The sequence below is a fragment of the Mytilus edulis genome, chromosome 2 (assembly GCF_963676685.1).
Source record: "Mytilus edulis chromosome 2, xbMytEdul2.2, whole genome shotgun sequence".
Classification (NCBI taxonomy): Eukaryota; Metazoa; Mollusca; class Bivalvia; order Mytilida; family Mytilidae; genus Mytilus; species Mytilus edulis.
This window is the reverse complement of record NC_092345.1, coordinates 64,175,440-64,196,595: the sequence shown is the minus strand read 5'-3', so window position 1 is coordinate 64,196,595 and position 21,156 is coordinate 64,175,440. Positions and strand designations below refer to the sequence as shown.

General features: G+C 32.6%; 1 protein-coding gene across 1 annotated transcript in view; it reads right to left on the bottom strand.

The window, feature by feature from the left end:
- LOC139512665 (uncharacterized) overlaps nt 1–19,691 on the bottom strand; it is a 30,420-nt gene extending 10,729 nt beyond the window's left edge. The window contains exons 1-4 of the mRNA XM_071300449.1: nt 19,583–19,691; nt 9,973–10,124; nt 5,770–5,930; nt 1,862–1,995 (exon numbers count right to left, since the gene is read on the bottom strand). Coding sequence (XP_071156550.1) covers nt 1,862–1,995; nt 5,770–5,930; nt 9,973–10,124; nt 19,583–19,637 — 502 coding nt within the window. The 5' untranslated portion in view covers nt 19,638–19,691. The remainder of the gene's footprint in view (nt 1–1,861; nt 1,996–5,769; nt 5,931–9,972; nt 10,125–19,582) is intronic.
- Nucleotides 19,692–21,156: the final 1,465 nt, after the last annotated feature.

The window sequence follows — 21,156 nt, the reverse complement described above, 5'->3', positions numbered from 1 at the left end:
GCGAACCAGATGAACCAGAACTTGACAATTTGTCTGAATGGATCAAAGCAACTCGATCATGCATTCAGAAGTGCATTCAGAAACTACGATGTACTATGTGCATAAGGGTTGCCAACTCTTCAAAGAATCAGGATGTTTTGGATGTTTTATTCTCTTTGCATGACATATATGTCGTTGTTCCAGCGGATAAAGTTCAAATAATATTGTCTTCATATGTGAAAGCCACTATTGGCAATTAATGCCTCACAACAGAGCTTGGTATAAATAGAACAACTGGTAATCCTACATATTCTTTGACCTTATTTACCAAGGATGAAATTTTACAAAATCACTAATCTGTCCTTCTTTCATTTTGGTATCAACATAAAAAAGAAGAAAATTTACCGTCATTATACTGGATACCAAAACGTCACAAAACTTCAGATCATAAAAATGTTCAACTAAACATCTTTCTAAAGTACTGGCTACTATTCTAGTTGAAGATGGCCTTCAAAATTATTGTGATGAGATTTTCTACCAGTGGCGTTAACCATATGTGGATTCTCAAAAATTCCAAAGCTCTACTGCTTAATCTTAGATCACATTCTCTGCAATTTTGCAGCAACATAGAGAAGTTTGATTTTTCTACGCTTTACACTACTATTCTCCATGATCAGTTTGAAGATCGACTTCACCATCTCATTAAACAGATTTTTTTTTAATATAAAATGGGAATCGTAGATACATATTTCTTGTTTTGGGTTATAATAATTCTTATTTTGTGAAGAACCACACTGAAACAATCAGAAAATATATTGAAGATGATATTATCAAAATACTGGACTTTTGATCGACGATATATTTGTTGAGTTTGGAGGATTGATATTTCAACAGACAGTCGATATTTCAATGGGTACAAGTTGTGCATCCTTACTGGTCGATTTTTTTTGTACTCGTATGAAGTAGAATTCATTCAGAACCTTTTAAAAGGCAAATAGAAAAATGAACCTTGCGAAAGTCTTTAATTATACTTTCAGATATATTTTAGCCAATACTTAGATCTCATTTCCTCAATATTGACACAGATGAACGACTTTACACTAAAATCTACCACAAACGGGACGATTTCAACTTCCCAATTATCAATTTCCCGTTTCTCAGCAGTAACATACCCTCTGCCCCTTCGTATGGTGTTTACATATCTCAGTTAATACGTTATGCCCGTGCATGTTCACACTATACGGACTTCATATACAGGAGTATGCTCCTCATGCAGAAACTACTCCAACAAAGTTATGAGGAGGAAAGATTAAAAATGACACTCCGTAAATTTTATGGACACCATCACAAATTGGTCGATCCATACGATGTGTCTTTTTCTAAACTTTATAAGGACATTTTACCACATCTTATATTGTGGTTGCCATGACGTCGTCTGGTCTTTTAAGTACCGAACATGATCTATTACCGTATGTGACTGCTTTGCTGAGTGTGAATTCACATTGCTATAAGATGTGTCATGGTAGTTGTTATCCAGCATTCATGTATTTCGTTATGATGTTGTATTTGTTATTTTGACCGGATATTGTTAAATGTCTTATCTTTTGTAGTTGTAATTCTATTTTCTTTTAAATTTTCTGTCCATATGTAAAAGTTCAGATAATTTATCCCCCAGTTCATTTATAATATATGATCGTATAGTTCGTTTCTGTGTGTGTTGCATTGTCGATTGGTTTTTTGTTGCAATTCATTGTTTACTGTTGCCTTTATTTGAAACATGTCATATTCTAACCAATTAAAGAATTAAAGTAAATTAAATAACATTGTATAAGACTAGTGTTCATGCTTTTCAAAATAATATAATATAATACATGCAAATTACCTGTGTATGGTGAACCTTGATCGCTATTATACACGAACTGTGGACTATTACCAGGATCAGCAGGGTCAAAATATATTCCAGCAAATAGTTTGCTATTACTTGGTCTTTTGTAAAGGTATTCATATTTACCATGACTGGAAAAAGGGAAAGAATAATACATTTTTATAAGTATCAAAATCAAAGAAAGAAAAAAAGACCCATCAAGAAGTTATCAAAGTCGACAATCTTTGAAGCTTGTGGACTTTTTATTTTAAACACGAGAGCTAAACATCCTTTATAAAAAGCTCTAGGAAAAAAAAAAACAAAAGTAATATTCATGGTTGTTTAATATAAAAATGATTGCAAAATTATGCCGAGATAAAACTTGATTGTCCACTCTAACCAAAAGACCATACCGGTATTTTCTATAAAACTTATATGCCGTTATTAAAACAATCATAAAATTTAGTATAATAGGATTGTATAAAATAAATAACAAGACTATTGCAACACGGATACTTGTTAGCAGTTTATATATATTCGCTGTTTTTTCAACAGAAAATGTTAACCGTTTCAAACAAAACAATGTTACCTTAATTTTGTATCTTGAAATAGGAATGATATAAGTACGACAAGTGCCAACATTTCCCCTTTTATCTGTACTACCGGAATGGGATTGATATCTCAAAATAGTAAGACAAATAAAAATAGTTTGTCATATCATTTAGCATTCGGTATTTTGTTACATATCTTTTCATTTTTTTTTATATAAAATAAGGCCATTAGTTTTCTCGTTCGAATTGTTTTACATTGTTTTGTCGGGGCCTTTTATAGCCGACTATGCGGTACTGGCTTTGCTCATTGTTGAAACCGTACGGTGACCTATAGTTGTTAATTTCTGTGTTATTTTGGTCTCTTGTGGAGAGTTGTCTCATTGGCAATCATACCACTTTTTCTTTTTTTTGTATTAGACTGACATTTTTGTCCTAAAGGATAAACACTGGTTATATTTGTGATTGATTTGTCTTGTTTCATAAATTTGTACTTGTTTGGCTTTATAACTATAATAATTTTGATCTGAGCGTCACTGAGGACAAAACGCGCGTCTGGAGTATTTAAGTTATAATCCTAGTTCCTTTGATAACTATCATAAAGTCTGATATATCGACTTCTAATTATTGATGAAAAGATATATAACAAAATACCTAATGTTAAATTATACGGAAATATATAATGTATAATATAAATGAGAGCAATATTGGTATACACAACTACACTTTTTTGTTAAGTTATATGGCGGTTGTTATTAAATAGTTCGTTTCTATATATGATGGCGTTTATTTTTGTTGCAATTCGGTGTTTCTGTTTCAAGCAGTAACTCAAATCAAACTTTGTACAACAGAAGAGCTGATTTGACATTAGTGACAATTTGTCACGCCTTTATGAATGCGCACGGTGTTTTATCAAAGGCGTTCAAAAAGTTTTCAATAAAAATTATTTCACACACAAGTTACTGTATTTTTTTTAACAAAACAAAAATAATAATTCAATTTATTTTTTTGCAACGTAACCTTCAAAAATAGTCCACTTACAATTCATAAAACGTAGAAAGTTTTAATAGACAAAAAGTATTCTACATTGTCAGAATTGGAGCAAATATGATACAAATACTGCTTAAAAATCAAACAGAAACTGAATGAAATTGATACTTCAACATTCACGACATACACATGTGGCACTTATTCATATGATTTGCACCACGTGGCTTTAGCCCTTTTGATTAAATTACTTCCCTTAGTTAAGATTATATCCAATTTGCAGATAATCCAGTACTTTTCCGTCACAGATCTTAAAGAAATGTGTCTTTGAAAACTTTAATATGCGTATATTTACAAAAATGATGTGTATATATAAGGGAAAATGCTTAAAATTTGACTTTTTACGAAATGGGAAGGTTGAAATCATCATGATTTTTAAAGAATTTGGCCGAAAACGTAAGAAAGCAGGTAAGTTAAAAGCAATTTATCTATATAAACCAGCCTACAAGGTGTTCCTTATATGCGGACAAATCATGAACAATATCTCCTTGTATCTTTATTTCTGTTTTGAATCTTACTTTTTGTTACGATTTTACGTTAGTTTGTATTGCAATGATACTACGCTTCCGATTTTCATACTAAAAAGGCCGAAAGTTTTCAAAATAGACAATGTTCATTTTTACACGGAGAGAACCATAAAAAACATGTACAATTCACCTATATGTGACAAATTGTTGATTTGACATAGGAATTGGCATACTGGCTTCTTTTTCATTCAAGGGGCATATACAATCTTTTGTAATGGATGCCGACATAAACAACTGTGTTTGAAAATATTGAAACTTTGGCTAGAAATATGTGCTATGAGATGCACATGCTGTGTACAAAAAGGATACAAACTTGATCACAAATGCAGTATGATACTAGAAAATTTAAAATAAAAATAAGTTCCTTATTTTTGTCATTTTACTATTTCATGATAATTGAAAACTTAAAAGTAGTACTTTTAAAGCATAATGACAATGTCTTCAAATAGGTAATTTTAAATTGTGAATGAAAACTTATGTATGCACGTTGATTTGTTCTAAACAGTAACCCATTTACACAATACCTGCTTTACTATAAATTCTGATGTAATAATAGCACTTTTAACTCAGCAAGTGATATATGAATGCATGTCAAACTGTCACTAGTACCAAAAGTCCCAGTGATCGTCTATTGCTACGGTTTAATCATGTAATGATGCTTGAAACAATATAATCTAAAAATGACATTGGCATAGTTGTATGACAACGGAAGCCCATTTAGGGCCTTTCTAAAATATGACTTGAATATGAAATCATGAACTTAAATCGTTCACACGAATTGTTTAATTCGTTATAGCAGATGAAATTTGTGATAACGAATCGTTAAAAATTGTGAAAACAAATTTTTAATTCATGATTACAAATCAAACTCGCTATCATTTTTTTTTGTAATTTGTAATAACGATTATTTTCGTGATAACGAATTTTTGGAATTCACTAGCACAGTTTTTTTTTTGTAAATTGTGATTTCGGATTAGAATTTATTATCACAGATTGTTAGCTCACCTAAACCACAAGGTAAAGTGAGCTTTTCTCCTCACGTTGCGCCGGTCACTGTTCATTAATAATAAAAAAAAAAGTAAAAAAATTCGCTAAATTGCGAAAAAAAAAAATAATTTAGATTTAACTCATTTTTTTGGGGCAAAATAAGCAAAAGGGATTCGACACAAACCGATTTAACATTTAAAACGTCCTCTAAATGTACAAATAAAAACACAAGAACATTTCACTTAGAAGTTTTTGTCGTGTAAACCGGGTGGTTAACTTACAAACTAATGTATTCGCCTGTGACCCCGTTTACACACTTTATAACACCCCGCTTGTAATATGTGTGATTGAATGTCATAATTATTGACATGTTCTTATCTTTTTAAGGTAATAACATATTTTTTTACATGTTGTCATCAGAATTTGTTCAAACGTGATATGTGTTTTGGGGTAGTAAGCATTGTACGTAAGTTTCATAAATTAGGTTGCGGCAATATATCTCTGTAAATTAATCTCAGTTACAGGTATAGAGATATGTGATCTTTTTCTGTGACCAGTGCTTTTGACCATCAACAAGAACTTGATGTCATCTGATGTTCAGTACTTCAGTATTTTGAATGTTTTCTTGGTATCGTGTATCAGTTTTCACAATCATTGCAAAATGCTTACTTTTTTAGCCTTTGTATCGTTCTTCTGATGAATAACTGATAATATGCATCAATGTTATAAGAATTAGATATTAGCTGACATAGATTTATATGAAAAGTGCTGTTAAACTTAGATAATCGTTATAATTATAACACATTAATATACTCACTTTGTAAGATACTGGTCGGATAGTTGATAAGTAGAAAAATCACTATAATCTGGAATTTCTTGAAGAACCTGTTGAAGATTACTGGACATTTTATGCCGATTAGATTCCGTGTATTTTATTTGCAAAAAAGTACCCGATTCCATCCAGAACATGTTATACCACTGAAAGAGATATTACAAAATACAAAAAATACCATATATTTTTTCTGCATAGGTTCTATATTTCATTCCCATTACCGACTGCCCGGTCAGTTTCAAGAACATCTCATGATAACGATGTCAAAATCAGTAAACTATTGGCGTCGGTTATCATACCGATTAAATAACTTTATATTTGACAATACAGCCTTAATCTTAATTTAATGCAGGGAATGTTATTCTTAATGTTTGAATTAAACATGCACATGAGTTTTTCAAAGTCATTATAAATGCTTATATGCACAAATAGTTTTGTACACTGATAGTTAAAGAATAACGCTAAGATGCATATTGATAAAACATTCTAACATTCTACAGTAATTTTGTTTCTTTTTTCATTTTTTTACTTGATATACAAGAACGTTTTTATGTGAATTAAAATAAAAATGAAATGAAGAGGTCGGCCATTTAAAGACTTATATATCGTATCGTATATGTTGACGCATCTGCACATTAACAAATACACATTAGGTCCAGGAACACAGTTATCATTCCTTGATTTACGTTGTCCGTCCCTAGTGTAGAAGGCGTCAGTGTGTTACTTGCCATTTTTTTTATACCCCTTCTAAATGTAATTTCATTTTTTATGCCTCAAATGGCAAGAAGGTGGATGAAATTACACTGTTAGTAGTAATTTGGTCCAGCTGAAAAACGTTTATTAAAAAAAATAGCACTTTGGAAGCTGTCAAAAGTTTTCAAGAACCCCTTAACATATATTGTCTATATTTTGAGTTAAAGCCGATGAAGTTTTCGATTATTTTCTATAATTTGTCTCATAAAAGTAATACAAGACAATGTAAAAAATATTATTGAGAAAGTGCAGGTGGTATTTTATTTTTATTTTCATTTATTGTCTAAAAGAAATGCACTACGAAATAACTGTGTTCTCGACATCATTATGTGATCCCGAGCTTTTATTGTATATACTTTCAATAATGCAGATGGGCAACTGATTAATTTCTTATGCTAGTATTTAATGGCGTAGCTGACTTAATTGTTGGAAAATGTCTTAACTGTGTTTGCTTCAACTTCATATGGTTTATATGTCGTTGTCTTCGACAATGCCAATGAGGTAGAAAAAGAAGCCCACAGCGGAGAGATAAGTGAAGTTTATAGAATCAGAAGAGAATTAACAGGAAACGGGGGGGGGGGGGGATGATTCTACGACAAACAGGCAAGGTACCAGTCCTTAAATATTTGTAATAACAAAATGGCCGCCAGTTAATGTAAAACAACATATGAAAAAAACTTGGAACTATTGGACAACTAACAAAATAAAAAATCCTATCTTAATACTATGTCAATGTTTCCTATGTTCCTCATTACTTCTAAAATTGTTTATGCCCGCGTCACACTGTCCCGATTTTTATATACGATGGACACCCGAATGCGAAAATTGTAAGTTCGTACGAAGTTGGTCCCGATCTCGTTAAAATACAAAAAAGTGACCGAAGCAAGTACGATGAATAACGAAGTCTATACGATGGTGCCGAAATTATATACGATAGCAAAAGATGGACATACGAAGGTTAACAGAAGACGGGTATTTAAGCTTCATATCTCAGCCGAAGCCTACACGATGGATCACGAAGGCTACACGATGGGTTACGAAGGCTACACGATGGATTACGATGTCTAAAAGACGTCGTGTACAGCTTACGATGCATTTAAATTATATGCCGAAGGCATCACGCGTTTTAAATTGTTTGATCAATATTGAATATATATTATATTGTACATTTAATTTCTGGTTTAATCATAAGACGGAAGATCGTGGGCTTGAAGGGTAAAACAGAATTTCGACAACATATCGTTTCTGTACAAGTCTGCCATGCATGGCGGGAAATCGATCTTTTTGTCTAATTCTTATAAAACTTAGTTTATTATCCCCTCGCCTACTACATGTAAGTTGCGTGTACATAAAATTGTTATGGACACTCTAGAACCAAAATGCTCAAAACTTGGTATGGTGCTACTCGTTAATAATGTTTTAAGCGCTATTGACTTTAAAGTTCAAAGGTCAAGGTCACAGTGGCAGTTGTAATACAAGGCAATATCACTCTTGTGGACACTCTAAAACCAATATGCTTCAAAAGATTTTAACCAAATTTGGTATATTGTTCCTCCTTGTAATGATCTGACCTTTTTTACGTTCAAGGCCAAAGGTCAAGGTCATGCAGATGGACTTGTTTTTTTCTCCTTGAAATAGCATAATACACAGGAAATTGGTTGCTCATTTGTTTACCTGCTTGTTCTAAAGACAATATTAAAGGTATTTCCAGTTACTGAATGTTTTTGTTGATTTCTAAAAAAATAGTTTATGTATCAAATATGCATATTCAATTTACCATTTTCTGCATGTGTCATATACAAATATAGTGTCCATATTTGTCCCCAATATGTTACATACGAGGGGATGCCACGCTCGGCATTGCCTTGTTTGAACTGTAAAATGTGTGCACTAGTCTGAATAATCACCCATAATTATGCCCATATTTACTGATCTATCTTAAAGGTAAGGTAATGGGTTCGTTGATCCCTTTTATTCAAAAAGAGCTCTTTCCAGGAGAATATCATAATAATATAGACAAAAGGAAGGATGTTGGAGAAAGCAACAAATGCGGCAAAATATGACATATAGAAAACAAAACGGTTATGGAGTAAACATTCGTGTGACGACAACTCAGACGATACATAAAAAATCAGAATAATGAAGAAAAAGTTGGTTTCCCTATATACGTGTACCTGTAGTGTTGGTGTACGAGGCGCGTTTATGATTTTCATTATGTTACTTGATATGAAAAATTGACAAAAAATAATATTTTACTTGTAAAAGTAAATCCTGAGCCTGTAATAGCTGCTCTTCTGGTTCCATTTGAATAAATAGAAACAACGCTGTCGCCTTTCTTGGTCTCATAGAATCATATGATATGAGCTCCATGTTTTATGAACGTCTTTCTTAACTGTCGTATTAGACTGACCAGTGCATATCGCGCATGGCACTTTAAATGTATTTTAGTGCGAAAATTAACTTACATTTAGCTGAATTCATTGCCGTCGTAGTTCCATCTTGTCGCCTTCGTACTTTTATTCGATGGCAACACGACGGGATTACGAGGTCTTTACGAAGTCGTGTTGCCATTGTAAGACCTTCGGGTAGCTTCGTGATTCATTCGTGTAGACATCGTAACGTCAAAACTGCCCGATGGAAACGATGGAAACACGAATGCAATACGATGTTCAAAGATGCATTCCCGGTGACATTACGATGGTGAGGATGGTGATACGAACTGAATACGAACCCTCAACATCGGACGCACCTTCGGGAATTTTTTAACATGTTAAAAAATTTAGAACCCTTCCCGAAGTTGTCCCCGAAGGCTAGAAAAAGTGGCCGATGGTTCTACGATGGTTAAAGATGGCACTACGAATAGCCCGATCTGGATACGATCAGTCCCGATTTTGAAAATTTCCATAATCGTGTTGCCATCGGCATAAAAATCGGGACAGTGTGACGCGGGCATTAGATTTATTCTAGAAAAAGTTTTGTCTTATCCTACTGTTGACATAATGCAAAATATTCGCAAAAAGTTATCCTCAAATTAAAATTCTATAGAAAGTATAGACAAAAAGAGACAAAATAAAAAAAAAGTTTCGATTTTCCTCACATGAAACTTACGTCACAGTAGAACCTTGAATATTCTATCATAGTACACTATGTTAATGATAAATGCACATATTATATTGCAGTTAAAGTTAAGCTGGTTTGAATTTGTGTTTTGCGGGTTATATGAGTTTAAATTGCATAAAAATGTTTTGTTTAATACACTTAAAAAAAAATTGTTGAGATGAACATACATGTATACATATGAATTATAACTAGCTGGTAAACTTTATATTACAATTAAACATGTGCACTTGATTTGGAATATCTCAAATGTTACATTGATCAACTTGTTCCTTATGCTCTTTATGAAATATTCTGCATTGCTTTTTCTTTACTTACAGAACTAATACAATTGATGTCTATTCTGTCAATGTAATCATGCCTGTAGAGGTCTGCCATACTGTCTCCACAGTGTAAATTTGTCATATTCCAAAAATCAAAAACTTTTATACCACTCTGCTTCTTAATCTTTAATACTAAGGTAAAAGAAGCTGTAAATGGAAAGATGGCAAGAAAAAATAAAACGAATGCATCGAAAAATAAGAATAAAAAAAAACGAATTAAGACATTTCTGGTTGAGCATGTTAAATATTATAATATAAGTTCAAATTGAATGACAATTATTATCAAAGTTCTGATGTCCGAAGGAAAGTAAAAAATCATTCGGACAGTAATAAGAATTAAAAATCATTTTTCTTCCTGAAAAAGAAAATAGATAAATCTTAATATAAGAAGGAATCATAAAAGGATTAGACATCACTGCAGCTAATACCATACAAAAAGTCGAAAACTGAAGGAATAACTACACAAATAAAGCCACCATTATATTTAGGAATCTGTTTTTCTCCACTAGATGCGCATTTAAATAACTAATTGCGTATTAAATTATTAAATCCAGTCTTAAAAAAACATCGAAGAGCTAATAAATGTAAATAAGAGCGAAATTGAAGTGAAAACCATACAATAAATCAGGTTAATTCATGAGGAAAAAATTCTTTTATTTAACAAAATATCATATTTCTTATAGCAAGATTTGATCAAACAATATATAAACTCCCTGCTGGTACAGAATTAGTGGCTTCTGGGCTGATAAACCCTCAGTCCTTAAGTTGGGGTATGGAACCAGGGTATTAAGTTTACTATACCAGATGCCACTATGCTTTTTAATCCTTAATATTTTTAAAAATAACGCTGTAATTGAAAGATGTAAAGGGAGAAAAAAATGCGAAGACATTGAAGTATTAGAGAATCATAAAATCGAATTTATAAAATATCTGGCAATACATGTGAAATATCATAATAGAGTTTATTAATGATCAATATGCACATTCGAAAATTAGCATTTCATCAATGATGTTTGAGACCAAAATATTTGAAAATCCTATTCTTATACAAACGTTGCAAAACTGATAAGAAATTAAATCAACCGAAAATGAGGCCAAGCCTGGTCGAAAAATCATAGCTATGGATAAGAATAAAAGCGCCAGCTACTGTATTTTTGATGTCATCAGGACGTTCAGTCCACCAACGAAGGTATCGATCAAAATATAATTATGGCAATTACGGTATCAATTTTTCTGCAGCTGGCAATTAATTTCTCTTTCTTAGTGCCCGAGACCAGCATATTTGAGAATCAAATTCTTATACAAACATTGAACAGCTGATAAACAAATACGGACTGAATGTTAAGCCGAACAAGGACAATAAATCAGTGATGGGAGATGCACAATAGAAGTTTACCGATCTTTAATTTTCTGAAATAGATTCATAATACAAATGGCGATAACAAACAAAAGAGACTGAGGGAATGGAATGAACTCTAAAAGGGTGTGAGAAGAGATTAGTCAAACGGTGCTTATCTCCTGCTATGCATGTTGCACCTGCCATGCGAATCAACACTCAGTCAAAATGTCAAAATTGAGAGTGTACATTTGTAAACAATAGATACATTGATTATTAGACAATTATGCTTGTATCTCAAGTCGATAAACTTGTAGATACATTTGAAGTAACTGAAAAAGTAAAATCACAAAATTACTGAACTTAGAGGAAAATTGTTTCGGAAATTCCACTTTTTTTATGGATACAGCTGCTGACAAGCCATAAAAGTGCAAGCCAGATGAATAAAAATATAAAAATGTCTAAAACCTATCAAGATTGAAATCAGACCAAATCAGTATACATGTCGTCGGTATGACCACATGGTTTTATTGGTGACGTTGCCAACAGGTGGGTTTTAATCAGGATGCGTGCACCAAATAGAAGATTGGGATAAAGTAGAAATATATTTAGAAAGTACAGTTTGCTAAGTTTGCATCAAGTTCGATAAAAATCAATATTTTAAAACATTTTTTTTTCTTTTTTTATACAAGTTTCAAGGTGTGTGCTCATATCATGTGAATCAATCTTAAACATTCAATTGTTATGCATCAACTGAATAAGCAATCTAAAAAGATTAGTAAAAAATGCCAAACTCAGTTTGTTGAACACATTATTCGTAATTTAAAGAATAATGCAATGTTTTGAATAATATATATTCATCTTTGATTGAAATATAAAATATACACTTTTGCTAACACTCTTGTTGTTAAGTTATTAAAAAAAATCGACTAACCGTAGGAGTTTGAAAAATAAAATTTTGTTGTTATTGGTTTTGGTAGGGGGCTTACGCATGTAGTAGTTGTAGTATTAATCTAGCGTCGTACTACAGTACAGGATATATAAGGCATGGAGATGTTATTGTTACAGATCAGCTCAATTATCTATAGTAAAGGATCCTACAAATTAATGCAAGATACAGTCACAAAACATAATTATATTTATAAGTACGTCTGAGTCAGTGACAATTCTACAACAGATTTATCCATCGGATCACCAGCAATGATGGTGATACATGGCTGTGTACAGTATGTATATACAACTCGTCTAAACATCAACCCAACAATGTTAGATCTGTAAATTTGCTTTCGCAAATTTTTGTTCGTCCCTCGCCGGGATTCGAACCCATGCTACTGAGATATCGTGACACCAAATCGCCTGCGCTGTAGCCGTCCCGCTAGACCACACGACCACCTGGGCTTCACAAAAATAAAGCTTTCGGTGGTCGTGTGTTACCTTTCCTCGTCAGTTTTAATCTAGCGTCGTCCTACAGTACATGATATATAAGGCATGGAGATGTTATTGTTACAGATCAGCTCAATTATCTATAGTAAAGGATCCTACAAATACATGCAAGATACAGTCACTGAAAATAATTATATTTATAAGTACGTCTGAGTCAGTGACAACTCTACAACAGATTTATCCATCGGATCACCAGCAATGATGGTGATACATGGCTGTGTACAGTATGTATATACAACTCGTCTAAACATCAACCCAACAATGTTAGATCTGTAAACTTGCTTTCGCAAATTTTTGTTCGTCCCTCGCCGGGATTCGAACCCATGCTACTGAGATATCGTGACACCAAATCGCCTGCACTGTAGCCGTCCAGCTAGACCACACGACCACCTGAGCTTCACAAAATTAAAGCTTTCGGTGGTCGTGTGTTACCTTTCCTCGTCAGTTTTAATCTAGCGTCGTACTGCAGTACATGATATATAAGGCATGGAGATGTTATTGTTACATATCAGCTCAATTATCTATAGTAAAGGATCCTACAAATTAATGCAAGATACAGTCACAAAACATAATTATATTTATAAGTACGTCTGAGTCAGTGACAACTCTACAACAGATTTATCCATCGGATCACCAGCAATGATGGTGATACATGGCTGTGTACAGTATGTATATACAACTCGTCTAAACATCAACCCAACAATGTTAGATCTGTAAATTTGCTTTCGCAAATTTTTGTTCGTCCCTCGCCGGGATTCGAACCCATGCTACTGAGATATCGTGACACCAAATCGCCTGCACTGTAGCCGTCCCGCTAGACCACACGACACCTGGGCTTCACAAAAATAAAGCTTTCGGTGGTCGTGTGTTAACTTTCCTCGTCAGTTTTAATCTAGCGTCGTACTACAGTACATGATATATAAGGCATGGAGATGTTATTGTTACAGATCAGCTCAATTATCTATAGTAAAGGATCTTACAAATTAATGCAAGATACAGTCACAGAAAATAATTATATTTATAAGTACGTCTGAGTCAGTGACAACTCTACAACAGATTTATCCATCGGATCACTACTTCATGTGTATTTCAAAAGACTTTAAAGTCTTTCAGGAATTAAGTAATTATAAAAAACTATTTATCTGGTTATTAACTGTATCGAAAGGTATCACACTAACATGAATGAACAATAACAAAACAATGATGACAATATTATAGAGGTTAATGGCATGTGTTGTAATAACAGAAACTCTTTTTTTTGTCTTCAAACTTTGTACAAGTTGAAACGGGTCACGGTACTTTTCTATCCCAAATTCATGTATTTCGTTTTGATGTTATATTTGTTATTCGTATCGGATTTTGTCTGATGCTTAGTTCGTTTCTGTGTGTGTTACATTTTAATGTTGTGTCGTCACTTTCTTGTATTTAATGCGTTTCCCTCGCTTTTTGTTTATGACCCGGATTTTTTTTTCTATCGATTTGTGAGTTTTGAACATTGGTATACTACTGTTGCCTTTATTAAGCAATATTTGTACATGTTATAACTTGTTTTTGTGTTTAGTACAAAGATTGTCAGCGAAACAATAGTGCAGGGATTTGCATAGATATTTACAATATTCTGTGTGTGTTTGTCTCACTGACATCCTCAAGTATTTTATTTTACATTTTATCAATTTATTGTCATAAAAAAAAAAGGATTTAGCACATTCTTCTATTTTAAAAATGTTTATGAGTTTATTGATTGTCTTTGTTTGTTTTTTTCTTATTTACTAATAATATGACTGTAATTTTCAGATTGTGAACATTTTGGAAGAGATATTGTATTTTCTTTAATTCTTACTATTCCTTTAGCTTTTAACATATACTTAAGAAATAATTGATGCCAGCTATACTTTATTGTAGTTTTAACATGGGTAGGCATTATATTCGTGATTATTTTTGCCAGAGCGATAGCGAGGGCTAAAATAAAATGAATATAATGCCTACCCATGTTAAAACTAAAATAAAGTATAGCTGGCATCAATTATTTCGATTCTGATTAGGACAGTTACGGTAATTTCTATGTTCGCTGTGTATTAGTGTAAAGTATTTGTGTAGGCTCTTCCATCAACCTCCCTGTCGATTTTTTTTCAACTAGTTTAAACCAGTTTAATTTCGCAAAGTTGTATTTCTAAAATTTAAAATTGAAACAGAAATTAACAAATTTATTAACTTAAACAATATTTGTGTCACAATATAACAGAACAGTTATAATTCACAGTGGCGGATCCAGAACTTTTCCTAAGGGGGGGGGGGGGGCGCCGCTGACTGACCTAAGAGGGGGCCCTCTCCAGTCATACTTCAATGATTCCCTATATAATCAACCAAATTTGTCCCACGAAAGGGGGGCCCGGGCCCCCCAGGGCCCCCTGGATCCGCCTATGATTCAACGTCTTTTTCTTTGAGGTCAATTTCTGACACGCACATTTTCAAGTAAATTGTCAATGGCGGTGGACGCACAAGGAGAATCGGATAGGTCGATCTTTATTTACTAAATTAATTGTTAATGTTCCGCCGGTTATTGTAGCATTGGTAAATATGTTCATATCTGATAGAGGATTCCTTGATAAAGGTGTGCTGACATTCGAGACTTGGCAGGAGGGGCCCTTTGACAGAGATTCATTTATATTTGCGGTAGTCCAAATAATTACGACGTCTGGCATAGCTTTTTTTTCTGGGACGCCTTCCTACAACGGCGTCCCAGACAGAAAAAAAATAGCCTTGCCAGACGCCATAATTATTTGGACTATACTTGCGGTAGCTACACCCTGTAAAGTTGATGAAAGGGCACGCCTTTGTGCATCTGACGATTTCAAATGTTGTATTACATGATGATTAAAATTAATACTGAGTGACAATCTTTTTGCATTTGTAAAATGGATTGGAAACCTTGGTGGTATATTGGTAATTACGTCTATTTTTTTTTATAGGAGAATGGGGTTCGATTCCCTGCTAGGGTCAATCCATTTTATCGTAAATATGAAACAATTTTGTCATTTCAGTACAACAGTTATAATTAACCAATACTTTATTTTATATTTTATCGTCAGATCATATGTTTCAATGAAATTATTATATACATGATGCCTTTTAACAGGATAGATAAAACGTGTTTTTTAGATGAAGGGGTTTTGAAGTTAGAACAGCCAACATGAACATTGCGGTATCTAGGTCAAATATGTCAATTTCGAATTGTAACTCATTGTTGTCATTGTAAAAGTATTAGTAACAAAATGTGTATCATATTTTAGTGTTTGAAAGTGTCCCAAGTTAATGAAATACATTAAATGCGTATTCCAATTTGATAAAATTCATTTTCCTGCCATAGTCAATATACGCATGTGTAAACTAATTTTATTGGATAATAAAGCATGGTTTCTTTACAAAGCTAAAGAAGCACGTCATATTAGAATGTTAAATAACTATGACAAATGTTAGTGTCACGTTCATTAAAAAGGCTGTAGAAATGGTGCCATTGTTATAAATATGAATATAGGGGTGTTTTTTTTTATAAGAAACTAACAAAAAAGTAATATTATCATCAGCATGTCTAGTCCTTTAGTAAAAAAAGTTCATTGGACGATACCTGGACTGGACCTGGAAAAATATTCCGTATTACCTTAAAACATAATGCATGATGGTCTTGAAGTTTAGAATCTAGGTACTGACGTCGTTTATTATCTTAATTACGTGTCCAGTGTTCATTTAAAAACAAAAAACAAACGTATATTTGTTTAGTCCATTTTTTTGGTGATATCCGTTTGGTGTGGCTCGTTATGCAAACATCTTAAATATGATTGAAGACAAAAAAAAACTGTAAATAGCAAAAAAGTTGATTTGACCCTTAAGGAGTTATTTCCCTTTAATTACAATTTACACAATGTGTTCGTTATATATACTAGCATATACAAATCTTCTCTTCTTAAACTACTGGGCTTGATACTTTTTAACTTAATGTTTCTTAAGGTAACTGGTTTGTAAAATCATATCCGCAATTTTGATCCATTAACAATAAGACCGCAAGGTAGAAAAAGCGTAAATGACAAATTGTTAAGCAAAGTAAGAACTACAGATACGTCAAATACCTGCAACTGGAATGAGAGATGAGCGATATCAGGCTGTCATAAGCCTCTTGTTCGTGTTCTTGTCGTTTATCTTTGCTTATACGCTTTGTCTGTAGATTGTTTATTTGCTACCATATTATTTTTCTTTGTTGCCATAAATGTTTGTTTTTCAAAAGATTAAGATTATATCACATTGTTGACTGCTGTCCCCCTATTTTTGACATTTTAATTTATTACGTCTGTTTATTTTGCTCACAAATTGTTGTCAATATAATCGAACTCTATGAAACTGTCATACAACTGAGAGGTTAAGTTACATATACAATCAGGTTTGAGACACCTTCTGTCACATCAAGAAATGCCTGTCCCAAGTCAGGAATATGACAGTTGTTTTCAATTCGTTTGATGGGTTTGATCGTTTTGATTTTATCATTTGATAAAGGACTTTCCATTCTAAATTTTCCTTGAATCTTGGTATTGTTGTAATTTTACTTTTTAAACACCATTTTGTCTATTATAGACATTTGCAACACATTAACATCACTTAAACTGATTGTTATATCATATATATAATCTTAAAAAAGCTTCTAATTAGTGACAACATCAGTGACAAGACATTTTTATTTGCTTAGCTTTACAATAGAATGGTTGTATCATGGTGATGGTGAATATAATCTCACATATGGTATATGCTACACTAACAACCTCAGTAAAAAAATCAGTTCAGGACAATATTCACCAAAATCACGTAATAAACCTTTTGTTACAATGCACCGTACTATTAAGTGTACAAACGTTAAATATTTCAAACGAAGTATGAATTGATGTTGGTAACGAATTCTGTTATAACCTTTTATATATTGTCAGCTAATGCATTTTACGTGTATAACCTTTCTATTTTAACATTCGCATTTTCTAAATTCAATTATATTTGAGACAGAATTAACGATAAGCAGTTACATTTGATTGTTTGTCATAAAATTATGCAATTGATTTTCACTGTAACAAAAAAAAAAAAAAAAAAAAAAAACAATCATCAGTAGTATTTGCTCAGTATAACTTATGTATCTAATCAATTTAAGCTTTTTGATTATAAAGTAAATAAAAACAAATGGATTGCGTTGCTTTTATCTCCCTAAAACCATGAATGACTTTAAGTAATAATTCCATGGTGAAAAGTATTTTTTTTACCTACTAAATCACCGTATAAAAAGACAGGGTGGAAATACTAAAGCCATAATAATAAAATCATAAGTCGATGATTTTTGTTTATTGCCATTACCAAAATTAATAATGACAAAAAAGACAAACTACAGTATACAATACACAACATGAACTATCCTACAGCCAATTCAATGCAAACCTATATATACCCGAAAAACGGATTTATACAATGTGAATTGGGCCTTGTTCACACCAAACGTCATGTACAGTAAACATTTTTACAATTAGTTTAATGTAATGTACAATGGTTTCACATTACATTTGTTCACAGTTATACACATGGTTTAATTACATGTAAATCTATACTGCCATATTTTCCCCACTCGATTATGTCTGCCTTTACTTTTATAAGTTAGTCCTGACTTTTTTTTACAGAAATTGTAATCCTGATTTTTTAGGCAAAGTTGCTCATCATGCCTTTTTACTCAAAAGTCCTGTTTTTTTTTAATTCATCCTTTCCCTAACCTCAACCCTCTAAAAAATAAATGGTAGCTCCCTAGAGATTACGCAATAAAAAAAAAACTAAGGCTGTAGCAGCGTGCTAACAAACGAAGAAGAATGATTGAGATGTTAAGGTTATTGCAGCAACGACGGATTGCTACATTTCTATCTTTTCTGTTTGTTTCAAAAGGCATTTCTTCTCCAAGGAGTATTTGGCAAACATAAAAGAATGAAAACTGGTGGGAACATGTTGTGAATGGGTCCTGGAATGAGTATGATTTTCGAGAAAACTTTAATTTTCAAAGACACATTCAATATCTTGTGTAAAGAAATAGAATTCCATATAGAGAAAAGAAACACGAACTTAGTTGGGACTACACGCGAAGTAAACATACACAATGCTACTTTGTTTTCAGCATCAGTCAACAGTTAATAGGACAAAAGTTTGTCTCAATTTTGTTTGTATATTTTCTTATAGCATTGCTTTTTTGTTATAAAAAGTATTTTTCAGGAACAGTGAACTGCACTCTATGTATAGAATAGATGATTAAAAGATTCTTACAAAATTCTTATTTAATATATCAAAGTCAAACAAAACTTATTCCAATATTATATAGATAAAGACCAGTTATCGCATTTATGAAAGAAACAATTAAAAATTGTGTGCAACATCGCATTGATAATAATAATGAATGAATTAAAAAAAAGAATCGTTCAAAAATAATTTGTTCATTGGTGTTTAATAATCATTTTGACATTTGACATTTCTTTTATTCGATTTATGTCAGGTCGTACTATTTTTCTCTATATTGATCTTTTTAACGACGTTTGTCAAGGTGAGTTTGAGCTGACCTGTATTAAACCAGGTTATGGCGGAATAGTATTAATGAACTGAACGAAGTTATATACTTTTCTATATGCCATAACTATTTAGATATTTGACAAAAAGTATAAGATAGACAAATTACGAAAAGTTAAGAAATATATATAACATTAAAAAAACATTAATATATTTTAAACATAAATTGTTATGTATTAGAATGTTAAATATTTCTTACCACTTAATTTGCAAATAGATAAAAAGATGAAGAGGACTTTCATCTGTTGGTACATTTTTGCTCTGTCAAAGACAAGACAAAATATCTGATGTATATTAGTTAATGTCCACACTTCAATAAACTTATCAATGAATAGTTAATAAACACACCATCTCATTTGACTTTTAATTGAAAGATCGCTCGACTATAGATTAATCAGTGAGTGTGTGATTAAACACATTAATTTTATATGACTTATAGTTAGCAATCTAATGAAAAGTATTTTTCTCGTATATGTTGTGATGGTGTGATGCTGGACCACTAACGGGAAGGATTGTGCCTGGTATTCGTGTGGTGAAATCGTGGTCTTTTAGTCGGTTTAATTGAGGTCTGGAGCTGGCATGTCAGTTAACTGCTAGTAGTCTGTTGTTATTTATGTATTATTGACATTTTATTTATTTTCTTTGGTTGCATCTTCTGACATCGGACTCGGACTTCTCTTGAACTGAATTTTAAATGTGCGTGTTGTTATGCGTTTACTTTTCTACATTGGCTGGAGGTGTGGGGGGAGGGTTGGGATCTCGTGGACGTGCGTAACCCCGCCGCATTTTTGCGCCTGTCCCAAGTAAGGGGCCTCTGGCTTTTGTTAGTTTTGTGTTGTTATAATTTTAGTTTCTTGTGTACAATTTGGAAATTAGTATGGCGTTCATTATCACTGAACTAGTATATATTTGTTTAGGGGCCAGCTGAGGGACGCCTCCGGGTGCGGGAATTTCTCGTTACATTGAAGACCTGTTGGTAACCTTCTGCTGTTGTTTTTTCTATGGTCGGGTTGTTGTCTCTTTGACACATTCCCCATTTCCATTCTCAATTTTATTTTTTACAGAGTTTGTCTTTAGTGCCGTGTGGAGACAGTAGAGTGCCTCACCGTGCTTCAGGTTTATGCTCTTATAATATACTAGATTATGGAGTGTGTGTTCGAGCGAGAACTTCTCTAGTTCATTACTTTAGGAATATTTATCAAAAAGTAGTATTTCAATATTCAGCCCGATTCTTCTATTTAGTCAACGGTCAGTCGCTACCCTAATATACCCTATGTTTTTCGGGTAACTAATACTAATAGCGTTTGACATTTTTAGCCTAACAGATTTATCATTTTTACATAAATTAATTTATTGTATGCTGGTTCATATTCTGGACGCCAGTCTTAGCTCCTTTATCTACACGTCTTGATCTGTCAAAATCGGTTATCTAAAAATACAACCATCGCTAACATTTTTAACAATAAAAATCATGGTTACCCTTCTATCGATAAGTGTCATGCTAAACAATGACTTAAATGTCCCCGTCTTTCCACCAACAATACGGTAAGGTCCTCGTGTAATGGTCGCACATTTTCTTTAAATTTTGAAACTGATATAACTTAAAATAAACAGTCTTATTTATTTACTCACATGAAACAAACCGGGATGTGGTATTCAGTACGTAGGTGAAACTGGACGATATTTATCTAAACGCACTCAAGAACATTTGTATCGTTTAAAAAGACCCAATAAATTCAAAAGTATCATTTATCAATACATTAAAAAGCACAA